We start from the raw sequence: 25,244 nt of genomic DNA, 5'->3' as shown, positions 1-25,244 counted from the left end.
GAATGGCAACAGACTTGGGAGGCTGGGCGTCTGAGGGCGAAGCCGGGGATAGATTATAAAGTTGGGTATAAAATTCCTGAAACCCTGAGACAATTTTTTGTAGGATTGAGCATGCTTCTTGCGGAGGGCCCTAGCAAGCATGCGGCCACATTTGTTGCCATGCTCATAATATTTTGTGCGAAAGGTGCCTGACCTGTTTACGGGTATGGCGGTCTAGTAAGTGCGAAAACAGTTCCCGCAACTCAAGAAGCTTCTGCTTTGCCGCAGGCCCCCCCCCCTTTGCTTATGGGAGAGTTCTGCTGCCTGTAAGGCAGTCAGAACCCTGGTAAAATCAGCTTGGCACATTTTCTTGAGTTTGGAGCCCAAAGATATTAATTCTCCCCTGATTACCGCCTTGTGGCCTTCCCAAATCATTCCCGTGCTTAGGTCTTCTGAAGAGTTTTCCCTGCAATAGTGGGAAATTACCTCTGACACCTTAGTAACCACTGCAGAATCTAGACGGTAGCATAATGGTCACTCCAACCGGAGCATGGTCCAATAGAGTGATGCTGCCAATGGATGCATTCTGCAGGAGCTCAAGCGTGGGACGGTCGACGTAAATATGATTTATACTGGTGTACATGTCATGGACGGTCGAGTAGTAACTAAAGTCACGTCCGGAGGGGTGTAAAATCCTCCAGGTATCAAGTAGGAGATGTGCCTGAAGTGATTTGCGAAAATGTTTGAAAAAAGCATGGGAGTGCGAGGGTCGGGTGCTGGCGGTGTCAAGCAAAAGGTCTGGGCTAACATTAAAGTCCCCTCCGAGAATCAGAAAACCTGCCTTAAATTCTGTTAATAGGTCACAGGCTTTGATTGGCAGGGGCAGGAGCTAAAGGTTGCCACTGCCTCAGCAAAACCTGTGAGACCAGGAAGTGAGACAAGAGATGAACTGCAGATGGGCGCAGTGCAGGGTTGAATGAGGGCTCAGGTAAGTAAAAGGAGGGGGTGATACTGATGCCTAAACATTTTTTACCCTAATGCAAGGAATGCATTAAGGTAATTTTTATTTTATTTAATTTTTTTTAGCTTTTATAGCCACTTGAAGCAGTGTTCTGTATTTACTCCGTATAGCCTGGGTGAATTTATATATTTTGTGTTTTTATTATTTTTTTTATGTTTTCTTTATTTTAGGGATTGTTGCTAGTAACACAAGGGATAACAATACAGGGGCAACATACCCCCATTTAAACTTCAGTGTCCCTGTTACCATTCTTCAAGCAGCACTAGACAGATATGTGCAATTTGGGGATTTGCGGAGCTTCGGAGAGCTTAATAAGGCTGGTCTTGCAGTGCAAGATGTGTGGCGACTACAGAGGTCTCCTGAAAATGTTTTCAAGAGCAAGTTATGATTCCCTTGTAAGTACATTTGGACTGCATACATGTAATTAATACCTTTCACACGATCCGTGCCACAAAGGGATTGTACAGAAAAAGGACATTGTATTCATTTTCCAACATGCTCCTTCAACAGAAGTAAATGAAATTATGGACTTCTACTGAGCAGGGATGGCCACACACTGATCAGAATTCAGCTGCCCGTCCCTGCACAAAAGTGATTTGGCCTGCTTTAGGCAAGTCCATGTGAGAAGATCTGATTATAAGATAACTTGTGTTCTGGCAATTGATCGTTTTTAAAAAGAGGAAAGGTATACTTGATAATTTTCTATACTTCTAATTGCACAAAACGGAGGAAGAAGGAACTACATTGGACTACTCATGGTTGCGATTTAAAAAGAGGGAAAAATACATGTGATGTGACTGATTTGATGTAGTCATGCGATGAAACAGCAGTTTGTTGCAAATCAAGCAATGGAATCCAAACAATTGTAGTAAAACTATTGCAAGATCTAAAATTACTTTTGTGACTCTAGCCTTAGTCTCCATTTAGACCTGTGCATTAAGCCGTGCGGTTAACTTCTTAACATCCACGCTATAGCCGAATGACGGCCACAGCGCAGACCTGAATTCCCTGACGGTCTCCCCTGTGCACACTCCCTGCGCATGTGGTGATCACCGAGTCAATGAGACTCGGGTGATCACCGATCCGAGTAAGGGGCCGGTCTCGGCCCCTTACCATGTGATCTGCTGTCAGCCAATGACAAATGATCACATGATCAAAACAAAAGCTCGTGATCGTTTTTTTTTTTCTCCTCACGCTGACAGCGGAGGAGGAAAAAAAACCCCATCACCGGCTCTTCTGAAAGGGACATCGGTCCGAAGAGGTAATTATGCCTCATCTTTGTCACCTGACAGTGCCCACAAGTGCCACCTATCAATGCACACCAGTGGTGCCAATCAGTGCCACCTAGAAGTGTTGCCTATCACTGCCACCTGTCGTGCCCATCAGTGCCGCCTCATTAGCGTACATCAATGACGAACAAAAATGACCTGTTTTTAAAATTTTATTACAAAATAAAAATTCTGTCTTTTTACATTTATTTTTTTTGTTAACAAAAAATAAAAATCGCAGAGGTGATCAAATACCACCAAAAGAAATCTTTATAGCAGTGAAGCATGACCACATAATTGTCATTCAAAGTGCATTAGCGCTGAAAGCTGAAAATTGGTCTGGATAGGATTGGGGTTTAAGTGGACAGTAAGCAAGTGGTTAAAATTAAAAAAAAACAGCCCTGCTTGCCGCATTTTTAATGCACTTTCATGAATACACGTCATATAGGATTCAATGGTTAGCATGCCCAAAACACGCATAAAATGTGCCCTTGGAGGAAGTGCTGCTGTATATAGTGAATCAGGCAGACTTAAAGTGGTTCTAAAGGCAGAAGATTTTTTTTCTTAATGCATTACAAACATTAAAGTAGTTCTTAAGCCACTTGTATAAAAAGCTCCCACCTCCTCTGTATTAAAACGATAAGTTCACCTGCGTCTGTGTTATATCATAAATATGCTTATCTGTACTAATAACACACTGTCTTCCTGCAATCGGTTGCCTCCTTTCTCCTCTCCTCTGCCTGGCTGACAGTTCCAGTGGGTGGGGCCGAGCACTGCCACTGATGTCAACCGGGGAGGAGAGACAGAGGGCAGAGGAGAGGAGGGGGGGGGGGGGGTGGTTCTGACACGAGCAGACAGTCAGAGGGGACACAGGAGACAGAGAGCGGGGCTGCAGCTGATGGAGGTACATATGCTAACAACGGCGGTGTCAGGGCTCAGCAGCCCTGATATATATCGTGGTCAGCATATAGGGGGAAGGGCATAGCCTACAGGGGACACCGCACAAGCATTATGCTGTATAACAACCCACTTTTGTGAGTTAACAAACACTTTAAAATTTAAATGCCTTCTGTATGCAGCACCCTGCATAATACTTGCCTGAGCCCCATCTCGTCCAGAGATGTTGCACGAGACTCGGCTGTCTGGGACTCTCTCTCCCGATGGGCTGAGACACACAGCAGGCAACATTGGCTCCCGCTGTTGTCAATCAAAGTGGGAGCCGATGAGGAGAGAGGGCGGGGCCTGAGCCACGTCTCCGCATCTGAATGAATATGCATAGCAGCGGCTTGGCTCGGGTGCCCCCATAGCAAGCTGCTTGCTGTGGGGGCACTCAGCAGGAGAGAGGGACGAGGAGAGCTGGCAAGGGACCCGAGAAGAGGAGGATCTGGGCTACTCTGTGCAAAACCACTGAGCAGAGCAGGTAAGTATAACATATGCCTTCATAAAATTGCGCTAAAAAATCAATGTTTTTGACACGGTTAAAAAATAGCCCAAAATAGCATGTGTTTTTTTTTTTTTTTTTGTTTAAAAAAACCAAAAACAAACAAAGACTTTAGTATCTCTTTTTAAAGTCTTCTTCTTTACCATACAAGTTGGGGAGCTGAGCTGTATAAGTCACTTAACAGCCTCCATTTTTAAATGTTTGATGTCCCTTTTCAATAGCTGGCCCAAACAAACTATTTACTGAACTGGTGTTCTCGCTATTCACACTGTCTTAACTGTATGTAGCCTCAGCCACCTACAGTATACAGCACTGTGTTCTGACAGTGGAGTGAGAACTTCCTGTCCCTCTGCTGGAAATTAAATTGAGTCAAGCTGAGCACTGTTCAGCCATTCACAGAAACCTTTGTAATCTGTGAATGATCACAGTGCTTCCGCTGATTGGCTGAGGCAGGCAGATGACATCACAAACTCTGCCTGAGCTAATCAGAGGAAGCTTTGTATTTATTCATGGCTTTCCGTGAATGGCTGAGCAGCACTTAGTCTGACATGATTTTGTTCCCGGGAGCAGGACAGGAAGTTCTCATCGCACTGCCAGAACACAGTGCTATATACTGTATGTAGCAGAGGCTACATACATAACATACAGGTAATACAGAATGCCCAGCAAGCGTACCTTTTTAGTGCGGTAAACTGTTTGTTTGGGCCAACTTGGCTCAAACTATTTAAAGTGGGTATAAACCTCAGACATGAATTATGAACAAAGCATATCTATCTCTATAGTGTGTACTTGTCTCAATTAAGAGCAATAAGTGTCATTGTTTGCTGCCTCGTTCCTCTGCTATCAGCATGAATCCCTTCTGACAAGTTTTTCTGACCCCAAGAGAAAAAAAGGTGACAGGGGAGGGACCTCTAGCTGATTGACAGCCTTGGCTCTTCCTGTGAGCTGTGTGTGTGTGTGGCACTTTTCTTTCAATCAGCTCTCAAAGCTCCCCTCACTGAGCTCTGCAGAGTGTAGCTTCAGCCCTCCACCCCCTTTTTTCAGACGGCTCAGACAAGCTTTATAAATTCTGGACTTTGGATGTAGAGAACAGAAACTGCAGATAAACGGGTACAACTTGCGTTGGAAGATTTGTTTCAAATCTGTGCACTCGCTTCACTGGGTATATGTAAGGATATACAACCACTTTGTTACTGGACACTTTCACTCCCTTCCTGCCCAGGCCAATTTTCACACTTTGACAATTGTGCAGTCTTGCAACATTGTACACAAATTATTTGTGTGAAAATTTTTTTTTTTTTTATAAAAATGTAGAATGTTTTATTTTTATTCATCGTTTTATATTTTTATTTTTTTGCAGAAAATTTTGAAAAACAAACATGTTATTTTTTTGTTTTGTTATAAAATATTGCCATTAATCTTCAGAAATTTAAGCCAACATGTATACTACTAAATTTCTTTGGTGAAAATAACATCAGTGTATATTATTTAAGATTTAGGAAAGGTATAAAGTTCACAAACTATATATACAGTATATCTGAAAATCAGTCCTGATGTACTGACTTGCCTGTCTCATTGCTTGAGGCACAAAAATGTCAGGACAGTACAAATACTCCCCCAAATTACCCCTTTTTGGAAAGAAGACAGTCCAAGGTATTTAGTAAGAAGCAGAGCGAGTTTTTTTAAAGTTGTAATTTTTTTTGTCACAATTTTATTTTATTTGTTTAAAACAGAATAACAAAAATAGATTTAAAAAAAAAAGTTTTACATACTGTCATCATATGATGGCACTGGTGTGGCGGTGATCAACGACACTGACAACGGTTTTTTAAAATAATTGAAAAAAAAAAATTATTACATACAGTGACCAGAGCAATACAATGTTACCTTAGTAACACTGTACTTCTCTGGGGAGGTAATGAGGATTTTTTTTTTTTTTTTTTTTACACACTGATTGCTTCTAACTGTGCATTTTAAAGTTATAAGCAACCATGTTTTCTGAATGAAAGCTACTCATTCAGTATTTACTATTATGATTGGCCACAGTTAATCACATAGTACAGATGGGCTGTGATTATACCATGTGATGACTGTGACCAATCGCAGAGCTCATCACAACAGTACTCAAGGAAAGGCATGAATCAAAATCTTTCATTGTGTACAACTCTCATATGATCTGCTGTGATTGGCCACAACAGTCACATGGTACCAGCAGTGGGCTGGTACCATGTGGGAAACGACTAACCCTAAGGTGTTAAAGGGTCATTAAATATGGAGTTAGGTCTTAAGTAGGGGGAAAATACATTTTATATTTAAGCCATAGCTTGAAATACAATTTTCCTTTTTGATTTCACAATCTAGAAAGAAAGAAATTGGTTGCCAGGAGGGACATAAAGACATTACTTCTTCTTGCAGGTGATCCATATATGAGGTCTATTTGTTTCCATATGATCAGAAATTCTAACACACCTACGCAACTTCGTGCCCAATTTTATTTCTCTGCACAATAAAGGTTAGATGAAGCTTTTAAATGCTGAGCAATTATTTGTTACAGACTGCCCAAGGTTTCACTTGACTGTAACTTGCTTCTAAACACCGAAGAACCAAAGAGGTGGTCTGTATAATGCTTTGCCTCTGTTGCTAAAAATAATGGGAAGCATTAGGAGTCTGATTGCTGACAGTTTTTTTTCTCATCTGGAAATGTTTATAGAAAATCAGAGCACCGTTGGAAATATTAAAATGCAACCCATTCGACATTGTTTAGCAATTATTTATTTGAACAATGTGTAATGTGTGAAACCCCACTGATCATGCCGGAGCAGTAGTTGGTTCCTCTATGGTAATTGAACAATGTACTGAATTACCTTTTTTTATTTTTTTTCCTCTTCTAGGGTATAAATTATTCTTATCTATATAAGATAAATAAGGTGAAAATTAGGGTGTGGTCTCTGACAAAGGGATTATCAGAATTTGTATGTAAAAGTTTTTTTTTTTATTTTTTTTTTATACAATCACTCATGTTATGTGATAGATTATAGCACTTCTGCATTGCAACAAAGGGGTCCTCGGTTCGAATCCTGGTGAAGACACTATCTCCATGGAGTTTCTATGTTTCCTGGTTATGTGAGAGGGGGGCTTTAGATCGGGGTCTCCAGGCTTTCTAAACAAAGTGCCAGTTTACTGGCCTTCAGACATTGGGGGCGGACTGAGGCCATTGGGAGTAGAAAATGCCCCAGTCATATAGCTTAGCATGTAACTAATGCCTCTGGTTTGGTGATCAGTGGGAGTAAAAATAAAACAGCATCTGTAGAAAGTAGGGGGAGAAATCTTGTCTCATAATTGATATTGGTGAGAGCAATGGTACTCCATCATTGGTATTAGCAGGAGGAATTGTGCCGCATTCTTGGTGTTGGGAGGAATTACGTCCAACTGTTGGGATGAATACTGCCTCATACTGGTAAGAGGAATAGTCCTACAAGGGCTGGATAAAGGCAAGCAAAGGGCTGCAGTTTGGAGACCACTGCTCTAGATTGTAAGCTCCTTTTTTAAGGCAGGGACTGAATATACAATTTGCAAATCACTGAATAATTGGATGTTATAAAGATGTTGCTACTAATAATAAATAATATAACTTGCAGTAGGTGAGTCATGTACTGAATATTTGGCTAATAAAAAATAAAAATGTACTTGCTGTTTACAGTAGGGAAAATAATTTATTTTATCCCTTGCAGATTTTCTAAGTTTGCCCATTTGCAAAGAAAGAAATGAAGAATCTATAATTGTTATCATAGATGTATTTTAAATGATAGAGACAGAATATCAACCAAAAAAAAAACAGAAAAAACACAATACAAATGTTATAAATTCAGTTGCAGTGAGTAAAATAAGTATTTGATCCCCTGCCAACCAACAATTATTCTGGCTGCTACAGTATGTGGTACACAGATTAGTCATGTCAATTTAGGAAGGTGATCCTAACGACACCTCCTCATCATGGGTAAGACAAAAGGATGTCAGGGACAAGATTGTAGAACTGCACAAGGCTGGAATGGGCTACAAGACTATTGACAAGAAGCTTGGTGAGAAGGAGACAACTGGTGGAGCAATTATTTGCAAATGGCAGAAAAAAAAAAAAAAAACATCAATCACCTTCTGTCTGGAGCTCCATGCAAGATTTCGCCTCATGGGGTTAGGATGATCATGAGAAAAGTGAGGGATCAGCCCAGAACTTCACAGGAGGAGCTTGTGAATGATCTCAAGGCAGTTGGGTCCACAGTCACCAAACAAACCATTAGTAACACAATATGCCGCCATGAATTGAAATCCTGCAGTGCCGGCAAGGTCCCGTCTTAAGTTTGTCAATGAACATTTAAATGATTCAGAGAAGGATTGGTAGAAAGTGCTGTGGTCTGATGGGACCAAAACTGAGCTCTTTTGGCATTAACTCAACTCATTATGTTTGGAGGAAGAAAAATTCTGACTTTGACCCCAAGAACACCATCCTTACAGTCGCGCACCAAGGTGGAAACATTATGCTTTGGGTCTGTTTCTCTGCTAAAGGTACAGGCTGAATTTGGGGCATTGATCGGCCAATGGATGGGGCCATGTATTGTAAAATCTTGGATGAGAACCTTCTGCCCTCAGAACACTGAAGATGAGTTGTGGATGAGTCTTCCAGCATGACAATAACTCAGAACATCCAGTAACAAAGGTGTGGCTCAAGAAGAAGCACATTATTATGTAAGGTCATGGAGTGGCCTAGCCAGTCTCCAGACCTTAATACCATAGAAAATTTATGGAGGGAGCTGAAACTTCGAGTTGTCAAGCGACAAAAAAGAAACCTTAAGGATTTACAGGTCTGTAAAGAAGAGTGGCCCAAAATCCCTCTTGAGATGTTTGCTAACCTGGTAACCAACAACCAGAAATGTCTTACCTCTATGCTTGCCAACAAGAGTTTCTCCACCAAGTATTAAGTCGTGTTTATCTTGTTGATCAAATACTTATAAATTGAGTTGCAGTTCAGTGAGTAAAATAACATTTGTATCATGTGTGGGGTTTTTTTTTCTGGATTTTTGGTTGATATTCTGTCTATCATCTTAAAATACAGCTTTGATAAGTTATAGACCCTTAATTTCTTTGTAAGTGAACTAACTTACAAAATCTGCAGGGGATCAAATAATTATTTTCCCACTAGAGTTGTGTTTTATATTCCAGGTGAATAGCAAAATACATGATGTGTATGGGAGCTGTTTTACCTGCCAAAGGATATGTGATTCTGTGCAGCCAGTCTTGAGATTTAGACATTGATAAAGTTCAAGCAAAGGTAGATGAAACATGTTGGCGTTTACTGACTGCCTGCACTTGATGCTGACATCCAGGCAGAGATTGGCTCTAGAAACAGTGCTTTAATATATCAGTCTGTTCCCACAGGGCAAAGATATTTTTTGGCTGAGGTTTTAAATTTAAGATATTTTGTATCTTGTCATTCAATAAAGTGTAAAGTGCTTTTATACTATTTCAAGTTTTGTTTTTCATGTGCTGCTTGGTTTGGTACTTTATATCCAGCTTACAGGATTTTTTGTGGAAATGTTTTATGTATTTGGTAGGGCTAAATCTCTGTTAACAAAACAGCACAGCCACGTGGGTGACTTTTTTTTGAAGAAGGTTCGACAATTCTCTGCCCCCCAACCTGTGACAGGGCAGTAAAAAATGGCAGCATTAGACTGATGAAGTAATCTCTCTTCTCTGTTCCTTCTTTCTGTTCCTTGTCTGCACATGTGCATACAACAGTCTGATTAGTTCAAAGTACTGACCTTCCATCTTTGAGTCTGCTGTTTAGGGGGTAACAATTGCTAAAAGGAAAATGGCTAAAAGCTTAAAGAAAAATTGTTACAAAATGTGTTTTTGCAGATCAGTATTTATTTTTTGAAGTGATTGTAAAATATCTTTATTTTTTTCCTTCATACTTACTTGCTCTGTGCAGTGGATTTGCACAGGGCAGCCCAGATCCTTCTTCTCGGGTCCCTCTTCTGCTCTCCTGGCCCCTCCCCCCTGTTGAGTGTCCCCACAGCAAGCTGCTTCCTATGGGGGCACCGAGCCGAGTCACGACTCCCTGTGTCCATTCAGAGATGGGGCACCAGCTGGCCCTGCCCCTTTCTCTCCCCATTGCTTTTCTGACTTTGACAGCAGCAGGTGCCAGTGGCGCCACTCTGCTGTGTCAACCAATGAGGAGGGGAGTCCTGGGCAGATGAGACACTCCTGCAACATTGCTGGATAGACATGGGCTAAAAAAAAACTTTCTGCCTTTACAACCACTTTAAGCTGAACTCTAAGAAAATGCATACTAATTCCAGTTTCAGTATCTCAGAAAGTATAGAAGCCACAGGAAAAAACATGACAGATGGGCATTAGGAGTAGAGGTCGGCATGCTAGACTCCATATTCTGTCAGTGGAGGTTTCTTTTTCAATTTTGGTATGGCTATTCTATAAAGATTCCATTCATTAACCACTTGACCCCTGGAAGATTTACCCCTTGCTGTTCAGGCCATTACATACAGTGCTCTTTCCAGCCTCTCTCCTAGACAATCAGCAGGTGTCAGCGAACATCCATTGGCCAGCATCCTAGCATGTTTATCAGCAAGTGCAGAATCACCATATATGGAAAACAGAGTATACGTTTCTTCTATGTCACTTTTCTTCCTCCTCTTTTCTTTAAGATTACCTTTCCCTACCTCATCGTAAAGCGCACACAGAAAATGTAAATGCATTTACAAAGAAGACAATGGTTTGATATTAATGTATTTTTCCTAAACATTCTCTTGATTTCTGAGCAGCCTATGACCATACAGATCCAAGCAGGCAGGGCCCTAAAACGCCAGTACAACTCTATACATTATTCAACCGGTTCACCTGCATCTTGCCGTGGATTTTGATGATTCACCCGTTCTTCCTGGATGCACTAAAATACCTGCAGGGATGCACAGAAGCTGGGTGGCCTTGTGTGCAAAAGGCCTGATAGTTCTGTTTCCTGCTAATTCTCTTCTCTCTTACTCTTCCCCTTCTTCGTTTTTTTTTTTTATTTATTTTTATGCCATCCCTTATTAAAAAAATAAATACAACTGTCACCAAATGAAGAGGTGAAACACAAGACAAGACTGCAAGGAGCTACACTGTTCTGTGTAATGATGGCTCTGCCAGTTTTCCAAACATAGGAGACTAATAACATATAATGTGCGATGTGGAAAGTCTAGGACCTCTGGGGCGTGAAGTTAGAAGCCAAGAGATCGCACAGAATCCCATCTCCTGCATCTGGCATAGCAGCTCGGAGACTCCATGGAAAAGCCACAAGACACAGATTATTTGCAATAAAATAAATCTGCTACTTTAAAATATAACTAAAGCCAATGTGTGTCAGTTGTGTGGTGTTTTCTTTTATTTTGGATAGAGTAGGCGTGTCTTAAGCTTTTTGCAGACAAAAAACAAAACTTCTTTTATTTCATATTCCAGGGACAAACAAGAAAAACTGTTGTTGGGTACATGCAATACACCAAACCGAATAAAGGAGACTTTAAAAAATACCTCCAATAGTAACTTACCACAAAGTGTTACCTTTTTTCAAAATGTAGAACTGTTCCATAAAGACATCCAAGCATGCTTTTCATTATAAGGGACCATACTAAACAATACAATGTAAATGCCAAATGAGAACCAAAATCTACAAGTTTCCTGGGAGATATCCACTTCTTTAGGACTCAAAAGTCTATTGTAATCTTTAACTGCTTCCTGGCTGCTCTAAAGCCAAAAGAAAGCTACTGCGCAGCTCTCCAGTTCTGGGAGGGTGTCTAGATGGCCTCCCAGGCACCCGCTGGGGTGCACATCAAAAGATCTCTCTGGCACCTGTGTCCCTCAGACACAGTACATCACAGATCGGAGCTCTCTGATTGGCCCTCCTGATCATGTGATGGCTGTGTCTAATCACAGCCATCACACACTGTAAACAGAATCATGTGCTCCCTCTTCTCGCTCACAGAGCTCACTGAGGAGAGGGAGTGGATCACTGCAGCCTGTTAGGGAGCTGTGTGTGGCTACTGATACTATCAGATCCCACACAATGCAACCATCTGTAAACCCATCACCAAGCACTATCTTTCACAGTGTCCAAGTGTACATCAACATCTGTTATAGTGTCTCATTGCAAAATAAACATCTGCCGATGTCCCCAGTGGACCATCAACATCTGTCACAGTGGGGTTGATTTACTAAAACTGAAGAGTAAAAAATCTGATGCAGCTGTGCATGGTAGCCAATCAGCTTCTAAATTCAGCTTGTTCTATTAAGCTTTGACAAACCTGGAAGCTGATTGGTTTTTATGCAGAGCTGCACCAGATTTTGCACCCTCCAGTTTTAGTAAATCAAGCCCAGCGTCCCAGGCCAGGTACTGGTAGTGGGGTGTCATGTCTGCCACAAAGAATTCGGGCCCAAACTACATGTCATACACGGGAGGAGTAGCTAAATGTGTTCTGAGGTGTAGTTCTAAGTATGCCTATGTTATGTGATATAAATATCTTAGAAATTCACAACTCTGTGAATTTTTTTTCCTATGTATGCCATTTACAATGCAAAACAGCCTAGGCTGTGCTGCAGGTTGCTGCGATAAAATGCAGACATGCTGCATTTAATTGCAGAGCACCCTGCCAAATCACATGGTAATGTACAGCAGCTCATTCTGCTGCTGTTCATTTCTATGAATGAAGTGTATCTTGTGTACACCTTTAAAATAAAGTTTGCACAAAGCAAAAAAAAAAGGTGAGCCTCCTAGTGCTCCAGCAGTTCTTCGTTCCCATGTGTGTGCAGCCCGGTTCCTAACTGGCCACGAACCGCTACCGGCCCGTGGGTTGGGTACCCACGTGTTAAACAATAAAATGAAAAACACTAAAAAATTATTAATTGATTCCTTCCTCTGTGTGCTCTGTCCTTGGCCACTGCACCGGTAACATAGACAAGCACGTGCCTGAGAGGTTTAATACTGGAGGGGATTCCCTGATTGGCAGCTGAGAGACTAGTGCCCCATCGGATCTGCTTTCCTTTTTATTTACAGAGCACAGTAGCGGACAGACCCATAGCCACTATTCAGTCAAATCCACCCACTACAGTCCGCTGCCAGTCAAAAGCAAGGTTAACCTGATGGGGAACTACTTTGTTATCCATCAGACTCCACCCACCCAACAAGTGCTGCAGCCATGGGAACTTCATCCCTGTCAGCTTGTCATTTCACATATATGGGCTTGGCTTAACCACTTCAGCCCCAGAAGGATTTGCGCCCTTAATGACCAGGCCATTTTTTGCTATACGACACTGCGTTGCAACTGACAATTGCGCGGTCGTGCGATGCTGTACCCAATCAAAATTGACGTCCTTTTTATTCTCACCAATAGAGCTTTCTTTTGGTGGTATTTGATCACCTCTGCGTTTTATTTTTTGCGATATAAACACAAAAAGAGCGACAATTTTGAAAAAAGCTATATATTTAACTTTTTGCTATAACAACAAATATCACCCAAAAAATATATTAAAAAAAAAAACACATTTCTTCCTCAGTTTAGGCCAATATATATTCTTCTACAAATTTTTTGAAAAAAAAATCCCAATAAGCATATATTGATTGGTTTGTGCAAAAGTTATAGCGTCTACAAGATAACGGCTATGTTTATGGCATTTTTATTATACTTGCGACATTGCGGCGGACAGGTCGGACACTTTTGACACATTTTTTGGGACCATTAATATACATATATACAGCGATCAGAGCTATAAAAATGCACTGACTACTGTGTAAATGTGTAAATGTCACTGGCAGGAAAGGGATTAACACTAGAGGGCAATCAAGGGGTTAAATGTGTTCCCTTGTGAGTGTTGCTAACTGTGGGGGGATGTGACTGACTAGAGGAGGAGCCAGATCGCTGTTCCTAGCTAGTAGGAACAGACAATCTGTCTCTCCTCTCCTGACAGAATGGGGATGTGTGTGTTTACACACATACATCCCCGTTCTGGCTCTCGTGCCTGCAATTGTGCGCCTACTAGAGCTGTTTAAAGGGCCAATGTACAGCTATGTCAATTTGTGCAGGAGAGCCGGCCTGCCACTGTAGAATAACAGCATCTGGTGGGCTAGTTGGTAAAGTAGAATTATAGGCCAAACTTTTTTTCTTCATTTTGGATAGAGTAAGGGAGGGTTAGAACCCCCGTAAGGTTTATTTTTGCCATTTTTGTGCTATTGGGGAGATTTTCCTTTACTTCCTGTCCCATAGCCAAACAGGAAGTGAGAGGAAATACCTGCAAATGGAGGGAATATTCCCCCCCTATCACTTTTCTGGGGACAACCCAGAATGTTCTCTTTCACTGATAATGGTAAAGAGGACAAAAATAGAGGGTGAAACTCCCTAACAGGGGCACAGATGGCAATAAAAACTCACAAGCATGGGCATATATTATAAGGAGTGGCAGGGGTTACAATTGCAACCCCGCCCCTAGCTCCAGGGGCAGGGGACCCCTACAGCCTCCCTGTCATATTATCATATTCTCCACAAAATCCAGCTCCAATCTGCCCTAGGGCCCCACAGCCACGCTCCAGTACTGGGCTTCTACTTTCCCTTACACAGTCCACACCCCTCTGTTCCCATTGGCTGTAGAGAAGCTGTGAGCCATTTCCTGAATGGAGAGAAGCACGTGTGGAGCATGAGGTGAGAACAGCCCAGGGTGGGGAAGTGTGTGTGTGTGTGTGTGTGTGTGTGTGTGTGTGTGTGTGTGTGTGTTGGTAACAACATGGAATAGCAACCAAGCTCATCGAGGCAAGAGGAGGAGAGTGTCATCCTGTAGCCACAATGGGACCGATGTCCCTGGTCCCGCACTGCTCGGTGTCTCCTAGTCACCAGTTGGAATTCTCTGTACCCCCCCAACCCAGGGGATGTCTGCTTACCCCACTTCCCTGACAACTGGGGAAAAGACACCTCTGGGAGGTGACCTTCCCTCAACACCTGCCACCAACACTGAGAGAAACCTTCAGAAATTGCTAAAGCAATCCCTTAACACCTCCTCAGGGGGCCCCTGAAGGGCTGCAGGCTCCATATTTTATGTCACATGGCTTTGCAATGCCAGATCTAAGTTGCTCCCCCCCCCCAAAGCTCCCTGACCACCCCCTCCACCCTGCATGCTGTGCCCGGCTTTTGAGCTCCTTTCCTATTACAGCACTCTATACTGTTCGTACTCCGCAGGGCTGGAATCACATTCCTTTACAACACAGCCAGTCAGCCACGATCTGCACAGGGTGTATCTGCCCACTGCAACTACACTGCCTTACCGACCAGGGGATTTCACAGGTTAGAAGGGAAACAAAAGCCAAATACACCCTGTGAAGACTGAAAGACTGTGTGTAAAGGAATGTGATTTCAGCCCGGTGTAGTGTGTGTGTGTGTGGGGGGGTGCTGTATACAGTGCTGGGATGGGAAAGGAGCTCTGCCAAGTCACCTGCCAGGGGTCCCTGTCCTCTGATTCTCCAGCAGTTATCCCTGTCCTCTGATGTAAAGAGGAACTCAATCCTCTTAAGCCACTTTGAGTATCTTGGCGTACTGTGGATGTATCTTCACACACGTTGTAAGTAATGGGGGGAGGGGACCCAGGTCAACTTTTGCATCCGGACCCACAAGCTTCAAGCTACGCCTCTGCTCACAAGCATTCTAATCCCTCTCCACTCTATCCAAAATCAAAAAAAAGTTTTGATTTTAGCTTAACTACTTCCCACCTGGCCAATGTACATATACGGCCCAGTGGGAGCTCTCTCCTTCTGAATGGACGTTCAGGAATGTCCTTCAGAAGGAGGGGGATCGTGTGCGTGCCCACGCAGTGGCACAATCCCGATGTGCTCGTGTTACCCGGACACAGCGCATCTCCGATTGGCAGGAGGGCTCTGTGATTGTCCAATCACAGCTGTCATGTGATGTAAACAAACAGCCGGTTGCTAGCCAATCGGCTCTCCTCACACAGAAGTTGTCGCTGAGGAGAGGAGAGCAGATCGTTGCAGCCAGCTGGTGATCAGTGAATATGAGCCTTTTTTTTTTTTTTTTTTACAGCTTTTTACTCAACGATCACCATTCTAGTGTTAACACACATGTCCCCAAATAATAAAAACAAATGTCCCCCACATATGCCCCACTAAAATCACATGTCCCAATGATTATCTGCACACATATGTCCGTGATCACCTGCACACATCTGTACATGATCATTTGCGTACATATGTCCGTGATCACACAAACCAATTATTATACTTAGATTTTTTTTTTACCAAAAACATGTAGCAGAATACATTTTGGCTTAAATTTATGACAAAATTCGATTTTATTGGATTTCTTTTAAAATAGTAAGAAGAAAATATTGTTTTTTTTTTTTTCACATTTCCGCACTTTTTTTCGCTTATATCGCAAAAAATAAAAAACTGAGTCGTGAATAAATACCACCAAAAGAAAGCTCTATTTGTGTGAACAAAATGATAAAAATTTATTTGAGTACAGTGTAGCATTACTGCACAATTGTCATTGAAAATGCGAGAGCGATGAAAGCTGAAAATTGGTCTGGGAAGGAAGGGGGGCAAAAGTTCCCTGTATTGTAGTGGTTAATAGCGACAGGTTCGTAAAAGTGGCGGAAGTAATAACTAACTGATTTTGTCACCTGTATTTGTAATGTCACCAAAGCTGCCACAAATACTTGCCTCAATTAGGCACAGATAGTTTTAAAGGGAACTGGCACAAGCAAACCAACGTAAATGAATTCCCCAGAATATGTTTTAAAATCAGTTTCTGCATTTATCAAATCTACCACCAGATGGCACACCTGCTTTGCTTCTCTTTAGTACATTAGATAGTGGCACACCATAAAAAAAAAAGGAATACATTGGTATTCAATTAATTAGTAATTAATTAGTAATACAAATAAAACAACGTACAGGAGACATGTGCGTATATATAGTTTGTGTACATACATATATATATATATATTTTTTTTTTTTTTCCAAGTGAGGTAATTATTATTCTAAAAAGGGAAACAGGATCCATTTGGGGAGATCACCCTGACAGTAGCCCTTTCTCTGTGTTTTGCTGTGTACAATGGTTTTCATCCCTATTATTAGCAACTCGGAGTAGGTAACAATGGCTGTCTCTCATCTAATCAAAGTGTGCATATATTATTGTTTTCAAGTGTGCAAGACAGAGAACATCTATAGAATTTCACTGCAAAGTGAAAATGTAATTCATGGAAATTGGTAAGGTGGTGCCTCATTGTCTTTCAAAGGGTTAAGATAATATCTAGTTTCTATGGCAACCCGAATGCAGAAGCTGTAGATACGGAATAAACTGTTGCTCAAGTGCAGTAAGGCTGCTGGTCTCCTGTCTGATTAGAAGCACAATAAATTGATTTGGTCGCAGTATTTATGCAGCTCTTGGTTTTTAAATGCTGCCAAAAATCATAAGAGTTTGTTAAAAATTATTCCTGTGCTGTACTCAAACAATATCCTGCATGTTAGTCATTGAAAGCTGGCTTTACCTTTTAATTGCTGAAAAAAATAATCCCTTTTCTTTATGTTTAATCTGGTACAAATAGCCATTCAGGTTTGTGCTTTACTTGTACTTAGCAGACCTTTGTATCAATACTAACCATATTTCCTGTCCTGGTGCCTGAAAGTGGCAGCAGCTCCTACCTGGGGCTAACTAATTGGTAATGCAATGTGGTGGTTAGCACTTCTGCCTTGTATTACTAGAGTCCCTGGTTTAAATCCCAATCAGGGCACAGTTTGCATGTTCTCCCTGTACTTGCGTGGGTATCCTCTGGGTACTCCAGTATCCTCAGGCATTCCAAAGACTTGCTGGTAGGTTAATTGGCTCCTGGCTGTTTAGGCTCTAGTATGCGTGCACCTTTCAGTATGGATCTTAGAGTGTAATCTCCATGTGGGCAAGGATTGATGTGAATGTACATTATTTAAAGCACTGTGTACATTTTTGGAGCTATATAAATAACTGAAATGAATAAAATAAACTACCTACAGGAATAGGGAATACTATCAGGCTCGGTTCACACTGGATGCCAATGCGGCTCCCAGCAGGGGTCCTGTGCTTCCTGGTTCACGTTTCAGGTCTTTTTTTCAGCCCGAATTTTGGGCATAATTCGGACCTGAAATGGACCAAAATATGCACAGAGCTCCTGTGCAAAGTGAACTGGCTCCATAGAGAGCCAATCACACTCTCCTGCTATTACGAATTGGATGCGGAGATTCCCCATCAAATTCGCAATAGTGTGAACCCGGCCTAAAAGTTTCCCTTAGACAGAGTACCCCCTTCCTATAACTAGAATTAACATTAGCGGGTGGGTAAAGTATGCTGCCAGGTTTAGGCACCAAGAAAGTTTTTACCCTAAATTCCTAATAGCAACATGGGAGGGTATGATGCAAATATAATATTTAAAGTGCAATTTTAGTCAGAAAACTAAGTTCTGCTAGGTGACTTCAGGCTGGCCCCTTTGCAGTTATAGCTATGTAAAACATTATAAATAAGTACATATACTGTTTAAAATACAGTAATACATTGTCTCACCCTGCTCTGCACATGCTCAGTTGCTCTTTATTTTTTTGGCACTATGCCTAAAATCAGAGCTACTAGAGACTTTAAGGTCATATCCAGAAAGGAGCAAGATTCCACTTGAGAAATAGAAGGGTTCACCAGGATGTTAGAAGCAGAGATACAGTAAATCCCATTGTGCGAAACTGCTCTGCTCAAGATCTGACTTGAGGGTGCTCAGGCTTAACCCTGGATCGAGGTCCACCTGGAGAACATCCAGCAGTTAAGAGGAGTGTGCAAGATGAAAAGGATCAAAGTCTTTTCCCGCTGCAAAGATGACCAACATCTCCCAAATCTTGTGATAAACTGCTGGTACTGTAGACTGTTTAAAGACCCTGGGCAAGGTGAAACATACCGTGAAAGAACAGGCGCTACAACATCCATGGCCTGGAGATGCAGACATCTCCAGGCCATGGATGTTGTAAAGAACATTGTTAGAGATACAGTGCCTTGAAAAAGTATTCACCCCCTTGACATTTTTCGTGTTTTGTTGCCTCACAACCTGGAATTAACATGGATTGTGTGAGGATTTGCATTAATTTACAGAACATGCCCACAAATTTGAAAATGTGTTTTTTTTTTTTAATGTGAAGCAAACAACAAATAACAGAAAAAGTAAATGTGCATAATTATTCACCCCCCTAAATTCAATACTTTGAAGAGCCACCTTTTGCAGCTATCTCAGCTCCAAGTCACTTTGGATAAGTCTCTATGAGCGTGCAACCTCTTACCACTGGGATTTTTGCCCATTCCTTGCAACAGATGTTAGCCTCAAGGCAGAGGCAGATCTAGTGGAAAACTTCCAATGCGAGGGGCCACTGATTGTCTACAAAGTGTCAACATAGATGGTCTGCTTTAACATTGTCATAGGCCAGGACACATGCGGCCTTCAGGTCTTCCACATTTCTCTCTGTCCACTCAAGAATGGGGATCACCTCTTTTGAACAAACTGGCTGTGTGTTCTGCTTTAGCACTGCAAATAAGATACTGCTGCTCTTTGTCCATCTGAAGGACCACCTTACCCAAAGATTTGAGGCAAAATTCCACAGGATTTTCCTTGTGCCACGAGGTCTTCCAGATGCGTGCTGCAACCCTGGCCACTGGCATTTGATGGTAAGAATACTCCAGCATATTGGAATCCTAAAACGTGAAAGGGACAAAGACTTTGGGGGTTTGTTCATTATCAGAGGCTCTTTGGCATAACGGCAGATGCCAGTAGGACCACTTTACCATTGGAATTCAACATAAGAGAGTGCCTAAAAGTTTCAGGACATGAGATGCAGAGAGGAGATTGTTGGAGAGGGCTATATGAACCCTACTCTGAACGTCTGTAAAGTTGGACTCTGGCAGTGAAAAAGTACCCTTTGAGAGGTCAGATAGGGCACCTACATAGGCAGGTTCACACCAAGAACATAAACATTAAATGGGATGTTGACAGGTCAAAGAGAAGGAAGGGGAATTGCAGGTGGAGACTGCCAACAGTAATCTGAAAGAAGTGCTGAAAATCTGTAAGGATGGGAATGTGAAGATGTGCATCCTGGAGGTCTGTAATTCTATAGTCCCCCAGCTGTACATTAAGAATGATGGATTGTAAAAACTCCATCTTGAATTTCTGTAATTAGATTTGTTTTTTTTGTTTTTTTTAGACTCTTCAGGTCTATGACCAGCCTTCACCTTCCAGATTTTGCAGGAGAAATAAAGAGGAGTAGTAGCTATAAACTATTAATGAAGGGACAGGACAGACTTCTTGTTGAAGGTACTGCCAGAGGATGTTCCATATTTTCTGAGAGCTGAGAAGGAAGTAGGGATAAATGAGTATTAGGGTGTGTGTGGTTCTTGAATAACCGGTAGTGTCTTCATGTAACTGGTTTAAACAATGTGTCATCCAAACCTACTCTACGGTCCTGAGCTTTGCTTCCACTGTACAGTTCTGAGTGGGCAACAAGTTAAAAAGGCTTGGCATTACCAGGGAGGACAAAATCTGCATTGGCTTTGAAGCTTTCTGAATGGATGGTTGGCAGGCCTTCCAAGAGTGACAATATTATTTTGCTGGACAATACGATCTTAAAATGATCCTAAACACACACTATTTAATTTACATTGTCCCTTCTGTTTCTGTATGTGGATGATGGCGCTGTAATTATTTTAATTTAAAAAAAAAACATTTAAGTACCTTTTCCCCAATCAATATACAGCTGTCATATGACCCAGATCTTCTCCAGCCAGTCTGCAGGGAAACATAAGCAGGAGAAGATTTTAGCGCTGTGCTGCTGGTCACATGTTCAAAATAATAAAAAAGCCTTTGGAGTACAGAGTAAAAATAAATAAGTAATATCAATAAACTGATAAACTAATATCAATATACATATATAAATTTGGAATAAAATGTTTATTATTTTGTGGAAATGGTGTGTGTGGATTTCTACCAGTCACATGCTGTCATGGCCCTCCAGCCTGTGTCTTAGAATAAGAGGGAGGGGAATCAAGATCCAATATGCCGACCCTATTGCGTTTAGCTGGTTAGTGGACATGGAGGAGGAAGCAGGGAGGGAGTGGGCTGTTATTGCCACTGTGTATACACCCACATGTGTGACGCTATAGTCACTTGGGCTGCTCAGATGTGATAGGGAGGAAATGCTCAGCATAGAATGTCACTGAAAACTGAGCATGTGCCGAGTTGCCACAACAGCTGCAAAATCCCTAGCTGAATTGGGGACATGAACAGAAGGTGGAAATAGAGATTGACAAGGTTTTTTTTTTTGCAGAATACAGAAAAAGAATCTCATAGTGACTGAGTTTATTGATAGTTTTTTTTTTATGATGTGGGTTTAGTGACGATGTAAGTCTTTATATGAAGACTTCTGCTTTATTGGTAGTGTATCTGGACCTTCTAAGGCACTATTCTGGGCAACAAGCCCTGACTTACCACCAGTCAGCCTGTTGATGGATGAAAAGAAAATGCTCATCCAAAGGAATCTTTCACCACCTGTGCTTTGTAGTGGGGCCTGCCACCTAGGGCTTCAACCAGGGAGCTTTACATGCTGTTGTAACTGATTGCACCAGTGCTCTTGCCAACACTTATACCTCCCCAACAAAATCAAATAAAGCTCAAAGGTTCTCCAGAGATCATAGCAACTGGTTCCTGCTAGTTCCATCTCTTATTCCTGAAACTAAATGATCTGGCCATGAAGGAAAGCCTTGATCACCAATGTAAGGGCAATTGAACGTCTAAAGATCTATGTTGATCTTTCTGTCAAGGACATCCCTGAAGGATACAAAAAAAATCTGTTTCTGTGACCACTCAAACCTTTCTCTCACTATTGGTGCCATTGACAGTGGTCACCAAGACACATTTAGGCTGGGGGCCACACTTGTGCGATCAGACATCGCATTTGATTCGCACTGCATTGCTGTGCAGATCACATGTGATGTCTGTGCGATGCAAATTCAGCTATACAAACTGGCTGAAATCGCATTCGCACCAGAATGGTTCAGGACCTTTTTTTGGTCCTCACTGGAATCGGATCACATTGCTGTTCACACCTATGCAATCCGATTCCTGTACCATATGACAGTTTGCACTGCGATCTGGGAACTGATCAGGGGGTGTCATTACCTTTACATTGACACCCCCAGCAGTTTGCAGATGTCAGTGTGTACCAGTGTGAGATTCAGGTGCAATGCAGGAACTGACACTGAATCCCAGGGTTTCCTGCATCGCACCAGTGTGAACTGGGACTGAATTTCCTTAGTGAGACCACAAAAAAAATATTTAGTTGCTAACCCTTCTCTACTCCTACTGTCTCTAGGGTTCCTAGAAAAAGATTTATATGTTGACTTTCATTTTTTAATGATTATAAACCATAAGCTTTATGAATTTAATGTTATATTAATATTTCATATAGATTACATACTGTACATTGTACATAAATGTAATAAATGTGTACATTTTTTTCTTATTGCATTGTTTAGGCACAGGTATCATCTGAATTTAATATTTCTGGGCATATTTTGCAGATTGCCGCAAAAGTATTACTCATGGATGCTTATGTGAACTTCTATGGAACGGAAGCTTTTAACTTTTATTTAAAATTGACAGGCACAGCGGAGATTTGAACTACCAAAGAACATTTTAGTTGGCAATCCTTCCAAAGCTGATATTTCAGCTAAAGGGGATGTTAAAATTTTAAATGTTCATATTATTTCTTATAAGTCAAACTTAGTGTGCTTTAAGGGGAAAATTGCTGCATTTGAGATGTGTTCAAAATTAAGGTAAACTGAGTATTCACATTGCTTTATGCACATTCTTATATAAGGCTAAATAAACTCCCTGGAGATAGCCTGCACTAGTGTGGGCATCTGTTTATAAGTTAAAGTCCTGAGACTGCGTAGTTTTGTTTTCCTGCAACATCCTTTAACACACTCTTTTTATTCACTCTTTTTTGTGTGTGTGTGTGTGTTTGTTTAAATTACACAGCAGGAGGATTTACATATGGAGGACAGTTCAAAAATGTCCACTTTATAGGGAAAGCATGCTGCTTGAACTTTCATAGAACAGTGGTTCCCAACTTTTTCAAGTTTTAACAGACCGCGGCAAGATGTTCATGACTCACAGCATTGTACAGTCTGTATTATTCAAGAATCAAAAACAAAGCAAACTTTAAAAAGGTTTGAACAGGTACATTTACTTACTGTCTCCCAAACCTCCCTCCATACAGCATGTCCTGGCCACAGGGCTTTTTTTCTTAGAGAATGAGTGCAGGAACTCCCCCTTTCTGAGTCGCCTCTTTTCTCCGCCCCTACCCACCTACGAGCACCATTCCGTGGTTTCACCCCTACCCATCTCCCAGTACTGCCTTTTTTAGAGAATACAGAACCAAGTATCATTTTGTAATTTGTATGGAATTTTTATGGCATTTGGTAATAACAAGAAAAGCCCTAAAATATATCCCCTGCAGCCAGTAACAATAGAGCCCCCCATCAACAATGGACTACCCGCAACAAAAATCCCCCCCCCCCTCAAGCAACAATAGGCTCTTGGCATCAACAACAGATCTCTCACAGCCAGCATCAATAGACTTTATGACAGCCAACAACAAAAGACCTCTCCCAGCAACAACTGACCCACAGCAATACAAGACCCACCCCAAGCAACAATCGATCCCCCACCAGAAACAATAGACTTCCTCAGCAACGATAGACCCCTACTGCTGGAGGTGCCGGGACTGCATTCCCCCGTGTTCTCGCTGAAAAAAATCCCTTCCTGGCCAAATTTTTAACTTGTTACTGCAGCAAGAAACTTTTTACCAGGTGAGAAGTTTGTACCTACAGCATTTTATTGGGCTGAAACTTGGGGAAATGTTCATACAGTATATTGTAGTGCATTGTTTTTTTTTTCCCAGACATACACTTTTCAGTCACTCAGATCAGTCACTATTGTACAAAATAATTTTATTGGTAAAAATTGAAATGGTAACATGATACAGATCCAAGTATGTAAAAGCAGTCATAGTATATACGCAATGAAGTGATGCGGGAATTAATTGTTTGGTGCATATAGTAAGCACGATGCGTTTCATGTATCAAACATGTTCTTTGGCGGCCTGTGGCTGCTGACCCCATGGGGCTTCTATTGGCATGCAAGTATCCATTTGGGATGATAACCCCCACATGTATACCCCCCCTTTAACAATGTACATTGAACCTTATTGATTGACTTATATTGTTTTTTAGACTTTGGTGCAAATTTGCCCCTGAAGAGTGTTTGATACACAAAATGCGTTGTGGAGAGTCAGCCTGGGGCAGGGTTAAGAAGGGGTTAATTGAAGAGGGCAGGTACTTCCCCTTCAAGCCTGCTTATTGCCAGCTGAGCTGCAAATGTCAGAGAGGAGAAGTGTGTTTGGAGAGAGATGGCTGTTGAGCTATCAAAGCTGAGAGGAGCTTGAAGCTGGAAGGACCCCTGTTAGCTATGACTTGATCGTCCTGGGTGAGCTTGCCTGAACTGGGACTTAGCTATGTTATGTGTTGTGGCTGGGATGCTGAGCATTATTTAAAAGGACTGTCTTACACTGCTAAGATGAGTTTTTGTGTTGTTTGAACTGCCTATAAAGACAAAGCTTGTCAATTTTCTGTTGCTTTTTGCTGAATAAAGCCTTTTAAGTAGACTGAACTGAGCCCGCTTGTCACCCCCTGATCCCTTACAAATTGGTGGAGAATGTGGGCAGTTTGGAGGAGAACGGGCAAATCCCATGTCCTGGGTGAAAGCTGCACAGGCTGTGAAGTCTTCAGAACAAGACATGGAGGAGCTAATTAAACAATTAGCAATGGCTAATGCCCAGGCAGTCGCTGTGCAACAGGAAACAAACCGCTTACTGGTTGAACAGCTAGCAGGACTGCAAAAGGCTGTGACCCTGCAGGCTGAAATAATGAAAGGTGACCCCGCTGTAAAGAGTGATCCCTGGAAGGCAGTGCAGCAGACAATGCAAAAGATGACAGCCACAGATAATGTGGAAGATTATATGGCAGTGTTTCAAAGACTGGGTGGATGAGATGGCTGCTGCTGTCGAGCGCTACAGTTGTGTAGAAAGTGTCCAGGAGAGTCCCTCTATTACCAGAGAGCTGGCCTGTTCTAAGGAAGTGCATTCCAGCGTGAAGATGGCACTGGTTAAACGCATGGTGTCTGCTCAGGTGCCTGACACCCCAGCTAGGAGCACGCTAACACCAAACCCTCCTGAGAGTTGGCAGGGAGAACAGGAACACTATGAGGTTAGCTGTAGGTCCTGCCAACAACTGGGTCATATGGTGGCCCAGTGTCCAAGGTGGGAGGAGCCAATGGAAGGTGACATGGCTTGACATGGCTCTGTGTTTGCTTTTGCCAC

General features: G+C 42.0%; 1 protein-coding gene across 2 annotated transcripts in view; it reads left to right on the top strand.

The window, feature by feature from the left end:
* TYSND1 (trypsin like peroxisomal matrix peptidase 1) overlaps positions 1-9,224 on the top strand; it is a 36,620-nt gene extending 27,396 nt beyond the window's left edge. Inside the window, exons 4-5 of one of the 2 annotated variants that reach the window (XM_077454422.1) lie at positions 1,171-1,395; positions 6,125-9,224. In XM_077454422.1, the coding sequence (XP_077310548.1) occupies positions 1,171-1,388 (218 nt within the window). In that variant the 3' untranslated portion in view covers positions 1,389-1,395; positions 6,125-9,224. Of the gene's footprint in view, positions 1-1,170 lie in introns of both variants that reach the window. The other variant, XM_077454421.1, reaches the window with a different exon arrangement.
* Positions 9,225-25,244: the final 16,020 nt, after the last annotated feature.

The sequence above is a fragment of the Lithobates pipiens genome, unplaced genomic scaffold (genome assembly GCF_037356315.1).
Source record: "Lithobates pipiens isolate NorthernLeopardFrog02 unplaced genomic scaffold, aLitPip1_a1.2 Scaffold_25, whole genome shotgun sequence".
Taxonomy (NCBI): domain Eukaryota; kingdom Metazoa; phylum Chordata; class Amphibia; order Anura; family Ranidae; genus Lithobates; species Lithobates pipiens.
Note: the sequence above shows the minus strand (reverse complement) of the source record. Positions and strands in the feature narration are given on the sequence as shown.